General features: G+C 41.4%; 1 protein-coding gene across 1 annotated transcript in view; it reads left to right on the top strand.

The window, feature by feature from the left end:
* The first annotated feature begins 856 nt into the window (after positions 1 to 856).
* The window catches only part of MLNR (motilin receptor), a 373,900-nt gene continuing 362,447 nt past the window's right edge, over positions 857 to 12,309 (top strand). The window contains exon 1 of the mRNA XM_044072872.1: positions 857 to 1,613. Within this exon, the coding sequence (XP_043928807.1) occupies positions 857 to 1,613 (757 nt within the window). The remainder of the gene's footprint in view (positions 1,614 to 12,309) is intronic.

Consider the following 12,309-nt stretch of genomic DNA (forward strand, 5'->3'; position numbering starts at 1 on the left):
TATATATATATATATATATATATATATATATATATATATATATATATATATACATGCACACACACATATATACATTGCATCATGTTTGATAAAACTATTAGAGGTTAATGTAGTTTCAAATTAGTAAATGTGATTTATTTCAAAAGCAGCTTAGCAAAGTACTAGGGTATTGTCAAGTAATTCTTAGTTTATAAAGGCATCAGTTTCTCTGCACTGAAGTGGAAAGGTGATGTGAATTGTGCTCCCTAAGGTCATTCTCCTGATAAAGCAGAAGGGCTTTATTTACACAAGGACAGCGTGCCATATGGCTGCAGGTGGTACTTTGTCTAAATGCATTGTAGTGTATGTCTGTTACCAGGTGAAAATGAGGTAACTCTATTTAACTACTGATGCTCTTAATGAGTTTATAAGTAGGTGCACCTCGCCCCTACTCCACTTACATTTTAAATCTTTATCATCAGAAAAAAAAGAGTTAGTTGGAGGTGTACTTATGTAATGATTTATTTCCTTTACAAAACAGGAGCAAATGAAGCCTGAATAACAGGTTGATTCCAGCTGAGACTATCAGAGGGAAGCAGCAAGAGGGGACATTAAGCAATATACATGTAACCACAATTTGCATACAGCTGAAATGCATTTTTTTTAAACTGCAAAGCTAAAAAGTCAAAGCACTGAACTCCGAGTTTGTATATCCATTACATGATTTTTTTAGTTTTATGCAACTATGTTACACCTGCTTTGTTTGAAAGAAATTTTATGTTATCTTTTTTAATATTAAATACAAATTCATTTCATACACCCTCACAAAAGTTGTGTGTGTCATCTCACTTCTACTACCTATGTTCATGTTCAAGGCATGGAAACTAGGTCCAATGGCAGCCATTTCCTGGAAGAACTCTTTTTGTGTGAGCATTCCACATGCTCTCTTTTTCCAGTCGCAGTGTTAATTCCAGTGACAGTTATCTGTTTCATCTTGTTTATAGTCGGTGTCATTGGGAATTCCATTACGCTTCTAATAGTCAGAAGGTATAAAGACATGAACACTACAACTAACCTATACTTGTCCAGCATGGCAGTATCTGATTTGATTATATTATTTTGCCTACCATTTGATCTGTACCGCCTCTGGAGGTCGAGACCTTGGATATTTGGTGTTTTTCTTTGCAAATGCTTCCACTACCTTAGTGAAGGATGTACTTATGCAACCATCCTGCACATAACAGCCCTCAGCATTGAAAGATACTTGGCTGTCTGCTTTCCACTGAAAGCAAAGGTTTTCATTACCAAAAGAAGAGTTAAAGGTGTGATTGTTTTTCTCTGGATTTTTGCTCTTCTTTCTGCAGCACCATTTATTTTCCTTGTTGGAGTAGAATATGAAAATAACACAAATCATGAGCTAACAAGAGAATGCAAACCTACAGAGTATGCTATTCACTCTGGCCTTCTGTCCACCATGTTATGGGTGGCAACTATTTATTTATTTATCCCTATGCTTTGCTTAAATTTTCTTTATGGAATTATAATCATAAAACTATGGAAAACTAACAGCAAAATCAGGGGTCTCAATTCCTTCAACAGAGAGGCATATCACAAGCAGACAGTGAAGATCTTAGGTATGTACCACGTGATAATTTATTAATACATTTTTCTTCATATCTGTATATGTTTTTTAATTCTGATACTGTTTGCACTTTAGCTGATCATTTTTAAGTGTTTTTCAACTGTTGAACTGTTGAGGTCTACACTCTCAAGTGTGATAGCCAATTTTCTGTTTTAAAAGTGTTTGTTTTACTGTATCTGTTTTAATTTTTGAAAACAACAACAAAAAAAAAATCCTGTCTCTCTACTCGTTTCCCGCCTTTCTGTAACCAGTAGAGTCTGATTTTCAGAGTTTGCTGAATTCTGGGCTGTTTTGTAGTTTCTGTGTTGCCCAGACCTTACTATGATAGAAGGAAGCTTTTCTGTTCATCAGTGAGAGTGATGAGCTTTGAGCAGCCTATCTGTCGCTGGAGGAGTGGTTTCAGCTCAGAATCTGTAGTTTTACTGGCCATTCTGGGCTATTGCTATCCCTTTCATCTTTCTGTTTAAAAAAACATGTTTGTTGTGCGGTTTTTGCACTTGTTTTACCTCAGCAAGATCCTTCCTGGGTGTCCTGCAGAGTTCTACAGCAGCAGAGAGAGAAAAGAGAGACTTTGAGTGGATTAAGTACCTCTGTTTTGCATTGTATGGCTTATTTTCACTAGCCACACTATTCCAAGTGTTTTTATTAACTTTGCAACTTATTTAAACTGTTTTTTGAATTCTGATACTGTTTGCACTTTAACTGATCACTTTTAAGTGTTTTTTGAACTGTTGAGGGCTACACACTCAAGTGCGATAGCCATTTTTCTGCTTTAAAAGTGTTTGCTTTACTGTATCTGTTTTAATTAAAAAAAAATCCTCTCTCTCTACTCATTTCCTGCCTTTCTGTAACGAGTAGAGTCCGATTTTCAGAGTTTGCTGAATTCTGGGCTGTTTTGTAGTTTCTGGGTTGCCCAGACCTTACTATGATAGAAGGAAGCTTCTCTGTTCATCAGTGAGAGTGATGAGCTTTGAGCAGCCTATCTGTCGCTGGAGGAGTGGTTTCAGCTCAGAATCTGTAGTTTTACTGGCCATTTTGGGCTATTTCTATCACTTTCATCTTTCTGTTTAAAAACCCATGTAGCGCTATTTAACTAGGGTTAAACTATTCCCGGTGCCAGAAAGTCTGGTTTTCTAATTTTCCCTTAGAACTAGCCAGTTTTCTAGTTTTAGCACTCAAAACTGTTTCCTTGTGCACTTGTTTAAAACTTGTTGCAAGCACTAAATAATCTACAAATTACTGCAGCACTCAACTTTCCTCACTTGTTAGGAGGAAAACAGTTTTTAGTACTTAAATTAATAAACAGGCATGTCTAAGGGTCAGCTCCCGGTATTTTCCCCTGTTCACCTGATGAATCTGCGCATCTTCGGGCAATGTAGCAATTGCCTCATGTACACTGACAACCCTCTCCTGCTACCACCCAACACTACAACCTGTGAGAGATGCACATATATAGCCAAACTGGAAGCCCAGCTCTCTCCCGCCAAGACTGTACTAGACAGAGAAGAGGAGAAGATAAACACCTGCACTATACCAGACTCAACACATAGTCCATGAAAACCTGCACCACCTAAACCCACACATAGTAACACCTACATTCGCGGAGGCTCTCAATAAAAATCTGCCCAAACAGCAGAGACCTCCAAAGATGAAACACAAGCAACCACCACCCCCCAACATCACCCAAATGACACACAGCCCACAAAATCAGTGTGCCACTCAACCTCAGCCCATAAGGCAAAACAATGTAACCAATGCACTAGCCATAGGTGACTCTATAGTCAGGCACACTGATGTCCCACTCACCTGGCTAAACAGGGAAAAGTTACTGTCAGATGCATGTCAGGTGCCAGGAACCACATAAGGCAAGCACTCAGGTCACTACACAACAAGTACAAATATGACTCTGTCATTGCCCATGTTGGTGTGAATGACCTGAGATGTACCTCCCTGGACTACATGAAAAGAGACATGGAGGAACTCTTGGATCATGTAGCCCAGGCAGGTATGACCCTAGCCCTGAGTAGCATCTTGTCATCACCTAGAATTATACCACAATACAAGGACAAAATGATTTACTTCAACAATTTGCTAAGTTTCTGGTGTCATTCTAAGGTGATCCATTGTCTGCCTGGAACAACATGATTGACAGAACACAACGCTTTGCCAGAGATGGCCTGCACCTGTTGCCCATAGGATTCTGGATACTGGCTAAGGCTCTTGACACCCCTATAGTGCCTTTTTTAGGCAAGGTTCAAACAACAAACTCACCACCATACCAGGTATAAGCAAGCAAACTCTGAGGGTAATGCTACTCAATGCTAGAAGTCTAAACGTCAAAATGCACTCACTGGAGGCACTCCTTAAAATGGAGAACACCAACATCTGAGCACCCCTGCATTTATAACTCATACCACACCTTTCGGCCACCTAACCTGCACCGAAACACTAAAGGAGGAGGCATGTCCATATTCATTAAGGATATCCATGCCTCCAGGCTAGTTGCTCAACATAATGCATCCGAAATTACCCAAGTGCAATTAACACTGGGCAAGACTGCAATCCAGGTTGTAGCTTGTTACAGATCCCCTGCCATACTCCAGGATGCCCACTCCACGTTTCTTGATATACTGGGTAATATTAAGGTCCAGCCCAATACACTAATAATGGGTGATTTCAACTATCCCACCATCAACTGGGAAAACCTCTCATGTACTAACTTGTTTGCTCAATGGCTTCAGGAATTCATAAATTCCAATGCCCTGGATCAGCTTTTCCATAACCCCACCAGTGGCAGCAATATCCTGGACCTGGTCATTACCAATATGAGCAACCAATGTTCCATGCCAGAGGTCAACTCCTTGCTGATCAGATCTGACCACAAGCTAATCACCCTAGACATCAATATACCACCCCCTATTAAGGAAACTGGGTCTATATTAGAACATCGAAGTTTCAAAACTTCGAACGTTCTAATATTGAACCCTATTCAACAAAAGCTGAAAACATCAAACATACAGAACAGCAAATTTTTTTCCTAGGGAAAAAATTTGCTGTTCCAAAACACATACACACAACACAAGCATACCAAACAAACAGCAATCCACACACATACACCTAAAATCTTACACCTAACCCTACACTAAACTATACACACACCACTAACTGTCCACTTACCTTAACCCAAACCCTAACCCTAAGGTCCGTCACTATCGCACACTTACCTGACCCACGCCTTAACCCTAACTCACCTACCCTGCCCTAACCCTCATGTCCACACAATCGCACACTTACCTGACCCGCACCCTAACCCTAACTCACCTAACCCACCCTAACCCTCACGTCCACACAATTGGACACATACCTAACCCGCACCCTAACCCTAACTACCCTAACCCGCACTCAATCGCACACTTACCTGAACCTGTCCCGTAACTTTCCACCACAGTGCTGAAAATACCGAAGCAACAGAAACAGACAACCGAATTCTTTCCCTAGGAAAAAAATTTGGTTTTCTGTCACTTCCATATTTTCAGCTTTCGCTAAATAAGGTTCGATATTAGAACATTCGAAGTTTTGAAACTTCGATGTTCTAATATAGACCCAAGGAAACCACCATAAAAAACTTCTCTAAAGCCAACTTCATGCTTCTTAAGACAGAAGTGGCAAGCTTCACAACACCCATACAGATGGAAAATAGGGGTATGACTGCTGAATCCTATACAGATGCCCTGTATAAGCACATACATGAGTGCATGGATCATGCCATCCCTAACAGAACCAAGATGCTATCCTCCAAAAAAAGGAAGTGAATCTGGTGGTCCCCTGCCATAAACAAACTCTACAACAGAAGAAAGAAGCTGTTGCAAAAAAGAGTAAAATCTCCTGATTGCAGGAACTCCCTGCTCAGCCTCAGTAAGAAGCTGAGATCCCTCATAAAATCCACCAAAGCTAGTTACGAAAATAAAATCACCACTGATTCTAAAGACAACCACAAAGCATTCTACAGCTATGTCAAGAATCTCAATGGCGACACTCAGATCTGCTCTGAGCTACAGCACAATGGCACTAGATATACAGAACCAACTGATACTGCCAACATCCTGGCAGATAGGTTCAATGCAAATTTCACCCCCTCACCCCCCCCAAAGGGCCCATCACTATACTGGAAGAATACAAAGCCCATGTAATCACGGCTGCAAAAGTAAAGACCGCACTCTTCAAAGCCAAGAACACAGCATCCATGGGAACTGACAACATCCCAGGCTGCGTTCTGCACAAACTACAGAATGAAATGACACTCCACCTAAGTACCATGTTCAATCATAGCCTTACTTCAGGCTTCATGCCTACTGAATGGCACACAGTGATGGTTATCCCACTCCACAAAGTGGGTACCACCACGGACCCCGGGAACTACCACCCCATTAGCCTGACGAGCCTGGTCTGCAAGGCCATGGAGCGTATCATCTTGGAGCTTATTAACAAGGACATAGGTAACCTCCAAACTCTGGACCTCACTCAGTTTGAGTTTCTAAAAGTTTGGTCATGTCTTCTAAACCTGACTGACTTCTTTGAAGCAGTCACCAGAGCCGTGGATGAGGGTAAGGTGATGCACACAGCCTATCTTGACCTCACCAAGGCTTTCCACACCATCCCCCACTCTAGAATTATAGATAAACTCACTAGACTGGGCATAAATCCCTATGTCACAAGATGGGTGGCCAACTGGCTCACTGACAGATCCCACACAGTGAAAGTAGCCAACTTCAAATCCAACTTCAAACCAGTGACATGTGGAGTACTACAGGGCTCAGTCCTGGGTCCTCTCCTGTTTAGCATCTCATAATTTCTCTCAAAATACCCTAACCTGGTTCAGTAGCTATCTCTCTGACAGATCTCAGACAGTGAAGTGGCAAACTGGCACTTCAGCCTTCCTTCCCACCCCAACCGGTACCCCAAGGATCCATACTTTGTCCAATGCTCTTTAATATATTCATTAATGATTTCTATGCAGCCATTCCAAACACTAAAATAGTACAATATGCAGACGACTCAACTCTAGTCTGCTCCGCTTCTAACCTCCAAGAGCTCCAAACAAAAACTCAAATTGCCTCCTCAGCTACTGAGAACTGGATGCTTCAAAACCACCTCTCTCTAAATGCCAACAAATCTAAGATTCTACTTTTGTCTCCCTCTAAATCCCTCACTCTCAACAAAAACTCTTTCAAAATTATCAGCCATGCCAACTCCTCCATAGAAGTTGTTCCCTCTGCTAAACTTCTTGGGATTACTATTGATGAACATCTAAAATTCGATACTCATATTCAGCTAAATATTAAGAAAATACATCAGAAACTTGGCATGCTGTACAGAAACTCCCACTTTCTCTCTCCTTCTACAAGACAAACACTCACCACTACCTACTTATTACCATCACTTTTGTACGGTGCTCCTCTTCTAACTAACCTATCCTCCTCTAGCTCTTCCAAACTGGAAATCTGTTACAACAAAATCTCTAAATTCGTCACTAAATCAAATACTCCTCCCACCACTGTACATCTCTCCACAAGCTAAATTGGCTAGAACTTCCCAACTGCCTTAACTACCTCCAACTCACTACAGCCCACAAACTAATTTTTAAACCCACTAGATGCCCAGCGCTAACATCTTACCATCATACACCCCTCCCAGAACTCTGAGATCTGCCCACCAAAATCTACTTTTTGTATACAAACCAAACCGTCCTGCTGGTCAACTTCTCCTATCATTTTCCCTAGCAAAAAAATGGAATTCTCTCCCTCCCACTCTTAAGAATTTCGGAAAACTTTGAACACTTTAAAACTCAGCTCCATTCCCACCTCACCCAAAACTGGAAATGCAGTTGTACTCAACCTACCTAGCCTGCTAATGTCCCTACTACAAGTTACTCTACATACTGATTACCTAAAACAGTAGCCTCACCCTGAATATAACATAATTTAACATCTATATCTTAAATGTATATATTGTAAATAGCTTACTATCTGTCCTCTCTTTCCCCTACCTGGGGTTGATTCTCTCCACTGGCAACTCATAAAGTTTGATGCTATTTAACTAAAATCATCCACACTTTGTATCCTAAATTGTGCTGTATGCACCCCCACCTTTTCTAGTTCTTAACTGTCAGTCTCAAATCAATACTTTTTAAATAATGTACTTTCCACCTATAGCCACCTCTTCAATGCAAAATTGTATTTACAAATGTCAGTTTATAACTACGTTCAAATGAAAAACTACATTAAAATGAATTACAGTTGTTATTTTATAACCTTGCACACATCATCTACTTTCTCAGTGCAACTAATCCTCTGTACAACTTGTCCCTACTCTAGTATATATATGTATGCAATGCATGTTCCACTATTTTTTTGATTGTACCCTACTAATTTTTCCTATGTAATATTACTTTTTGCTTATTGTTACTGTGTATTGTGGAGCTTTTCTCCTCGGGCCTCCACTGAAAATGGGCTCCGTGAGCCCAGTGGACCTCCCGCGTCATCAAACTGAAAATAAATAAATCTACTTCTCAGAAGTCCAGGCTAATACAGCAAGTCTTTGGCTAACAAAGTTCGCAGATGACTGCAAACTAGGTGCCATAATAGAATCACCTAATGATGTGGACTTTCTACAAAGGGGCCTCACTGAGACTGATGCTTGGTGTCAAAGTCATGGCCTCAAGCTCAATGCCAAGAAGTGCATTGTCATCCCCTTTGGGAAAAACACTGTACCCATGAACTAACACATAGGCGGTAGCCTACTAAACACCATTAGTATGATAAGAGACCTTGGGACACAGGTGGACAGTAGTCTCTCCTTTGATAATCACATTGCCACAGTAGTCAGGAAATCCTTCTACATGGCACACCTCATTACAAAGGGGTCCACCTCCAGAAAAAAAGAGGTCATTGTTCCTCTCTATTCATCCCTCATCAGACCCATTATAGAGTACAATGCCCCATTTAGCATGTACCTCGCAAGACATCTACAGCAACTAGAAAGGCCACAGAAATACCTCACTAAGAGGATTACCGGCCTCAAACAGATGCCATATGCAGACCGTCTCCAAAAACTCCAGCTCTACTCCGTCACTTATCGCCTACACAGAGGCGACCTCTGCCTAACATACAAAGCCATGTCAAACCCAGATCTGTTGGACATGCTACACTTAAAGAAACCCCAACCTCTCCGAGCCACGTACTCCAGGGACCTAAACCTTGCCACCACAATAAACAGAATATGCTGGAGGGATAGATTCTTGTCCCAGAGACTTCCCATGCTCTGGAACAGACTACCCATTCATGTCAAGCAAAGCTCCTCATTAGCCCTCTTTAAGAAAAATCTCGACAATTGGATGGGAAATAGGAAATTCACCCCGGGGATCACTTCTGTGGCTCTACTAGACAGGGGTGCAGGAAAATAACTTTCTTGGGTGGTGAAAGCCAGAGAACTTTTTTGGCTAGGCTTAGATAGACCCCAGGGCCAATAGCCTAGTACCTACCTATGAACCTATGAACCAATGTAGCAAAAGTTGCATACTGTTTTATTTGCTAAGATGCCAGGGTTACAAACAAACATGCAGAAGAAGAAGAATGAACATAGGTTCTTTGGCCAGTATTTAATTTCCTTTTACAGTGATACAGGATGCCAGAAATAAACACATGCTAAATAACAGAAATATGTTTGACAACATCAGATTTAATCATCATCATCTTCTTTCAGCTGTTCCCATTAGGGGTCGCCACAGCGGATCATCTGTTTCCATTTCTTCCTGTCCTCTGCATCATGCTTTTTCACACCAACCGCCTGCATGTCCTCTTTCACCACATCCATAAACCTTATCTTAGGCCTTCCTCTTTTCCTCTTACCTGGCAGCTCCATCCTTAGCATCCTTGTCCCAATATACCCAGCATCCCTCCTCAGCACATGTCCAAACCAACGCAACCTCGCCTCTCTTGCTTTGTCTCCAAACTGTCCAACCTGAGCTGACCCTCTAATATACTGATTCCTAATCCTGTCCATCCTAGTCACACCCAGTGCAAATCTTAACATCTTTAACTCTGCCACATCCAGCTCTGACTCCTGCCTTTTTGTCAATGCCACCGTCTCCAACCCATATAACATAGCTGGTCTCACTACCCTCTTGTAGACCTTCCCTTTCACTCTTACTGGTACCCGTCTGTCACAAATCACTCCTGACACTCTTCTCCACTCATTCCACCCTGCCTGTACTCTCTTCTTCACCTGTCTTCCACACTCACCATTGCTCTGAACTGTTGATCCCAAGTACTTAAACTCATCCACCTTTACCAACTCTACTCCCTGCATCTTCACCATTCCTCTACCCTCCCTCTCATTTACCCACATATATTCTGTTTTAGCCCTGCTGACCTTCATTCCTCTCCTCTCTAAAGCATATCTCCACCTCTCCAGGGGTCCCTACTCTCACTACATATCACAATGTCATCTGCAAACATCATAGTCCACGGGGCCTCCTGTCTGATCTCATCTGTCAACCTGCCCATCACCACTGCAAATAAAAAAGGGCTCAGAGCTGATCCTTGATATAATCCCACCTCCACCTTAAACAGATCTGTCACTCCCACTGCAGTCCTCACCAATGTCACACTACCCATGTACATACATACTTCTCTGTCACTCCCGACTTCCTCATACAATACCACAACTCCTCTCTAGGAACCCTGTCATATGCTTTCTCTAAGTCCACAAAGACACAATGCAACTCCTTCTGACCTTCTCTGTATTTTTCCAACAACACTTTCAGAGCAAACATTGCATCTGTAGTGCTCTTTCCTGGCATGAAACCATACTGCTGATCACTAATCATTACCTCCCTTCTTAACCTAGCTTCTACTACTCTTTCCCATAACTTCAAGCTGTGACTGATCAATGTTATCCCTCTGTAGTTACTGCAGCTCTGCACATCACCCTTATTCTTAATGATAGGTACCAAAACACTTTTTCTCCACTCCTCAGGCATCCTCTGACTTTCCAAAATTTCATTAAACAATCTGGTTAAAAATTCCACTGCCATTTCTCCTAAGCACCTCCATGCTTCCACTGGTATGTCATCTGGGCCAACAGCCTTTCCATTCTTCATCCTCTTCATAGCTGTCCTTACTTCCTCCTTGCTAATCTGTTTCACTTCCTGATTTACTAACCCCACATCATCCAACCTTCTCTCTCTCTCATTCCCTTCATTCATCAGCCCTTCAAAGTACTCTTTCCATCTACTCAACAAACTCTCCTCGCTTGTGATTACATTTCCCTCATTATCCTTTATCACCCTTACCTGCTGCACATCTTTCCCAGCTCTGTCTCTCTGTCTAGCCAATTAGTACAGGTATTTTCTCCCTCTTTAGTGTCCAATCTCTCATACAACTCTCCATATGCCTTATCCTTAGCCTTCGCCACCTCTCTCTTTGCCATGCACCTCATCTCCATATACTCATGTCTACTTTCTTCATCTCTTTGACAATCCCACTTCTTCTTCACCAGCCTCTTCCTCTGTATACTCTCCTGTACTTCCTCATTCCACCACCAGGTCTCCTTGTCCTCTTTCCTCTGTCCAGATGTCACACCAAGCACCTTTCTAACAGTCTCCCTTACTAGCTCTGCTGTAGTTACCCAACTTTTTGTTCCCTGATGTCCCCTAGTAGTTTGCATGTTTGCAATACTTACCTTTACATGAAAATATTCACTTACATTATAATTTTCTGTTTGGTCACTAATACATTTATGAACCCATAAACTTAACCCAGGCAGTACCTGCAAATGGTCAGTTGCAATATTTGTACTACCCCAGTAATGTCAAATAAAATTTTTAAAAAATGATCTTGAAATAGCCACTCTCTCACATGACATTTATCTGTTTTGTAACATGAAATTCATTTTTCTGTGTCCTGAAATGTGGGTTGTCTTTATAACTCTATCATTCATATTGCACCTACGTGAGCCTGTGTGATGCATTTAAAAAGTGTCCTATTAACACTGATTGAGAAGCAACAGCAGCAGATAAAATGTGCCGTCACGGTTTCTGGTTGTGGACAGGTAATTGTAAAACTAAACACATTGCACAATTTAGGAGCAACTTCAGAGTATCCTATCCTGAAAACAGTTTCAGTATTGCCAGTTAAAACTCTGCATGGCATTTGCAGATGCACCTTCTTTTCTGTTGGGCACACTAAAAGAATAAATGGGCTACTAAAATAAGGATGGCACAAACATGCCACATTCAAGCTAAGAAAAAGTAAAGGGAAGTCACATTTCTATCAGTGCTTGTAGTTTACCTTGTATATGCACCCCATATCTGAAGGCTGAGAGCACATAGCAACAACAAAGTTTAAGAAAAGTGTGGGGAAGTCTTTCTCTATCAGCACTTGTAGTCCTCCATATCTGTGCTCTCTAACTTTGAAGCGTGAGACCACATAAGGACAGCAAATTTAAAGAAAAGTAAAGGGAAGTCACATTTGTATCAGTTCTCATAGCCCACCTGGTCTGCACTCCCCAACTTTGATGGTTCACACAGTCAAACCCTGGCAGTACAGATTTTTCATGTTGGTTTCAACACAAATCATGCTGCATGACCTACTTTAATATACTGATATCTGGTGCTTATATTTCTGCAT

The sequence above is a fragment of the Protopterus annectens genome, chromosome 5.part1, assembly GCF_019279795.1.
Source record: "Protopterus annectens isolate FY-2018-M chromosome 5.part1, PAN1.0, whole genome shotgun sequence".
In the NCBI taxonomy this organism is placed as follows: Eukaryota; Metazoa; Chordata; order Ceratodontiformes; family Protopteridae; genus Protopterus; species Protopterus annectens.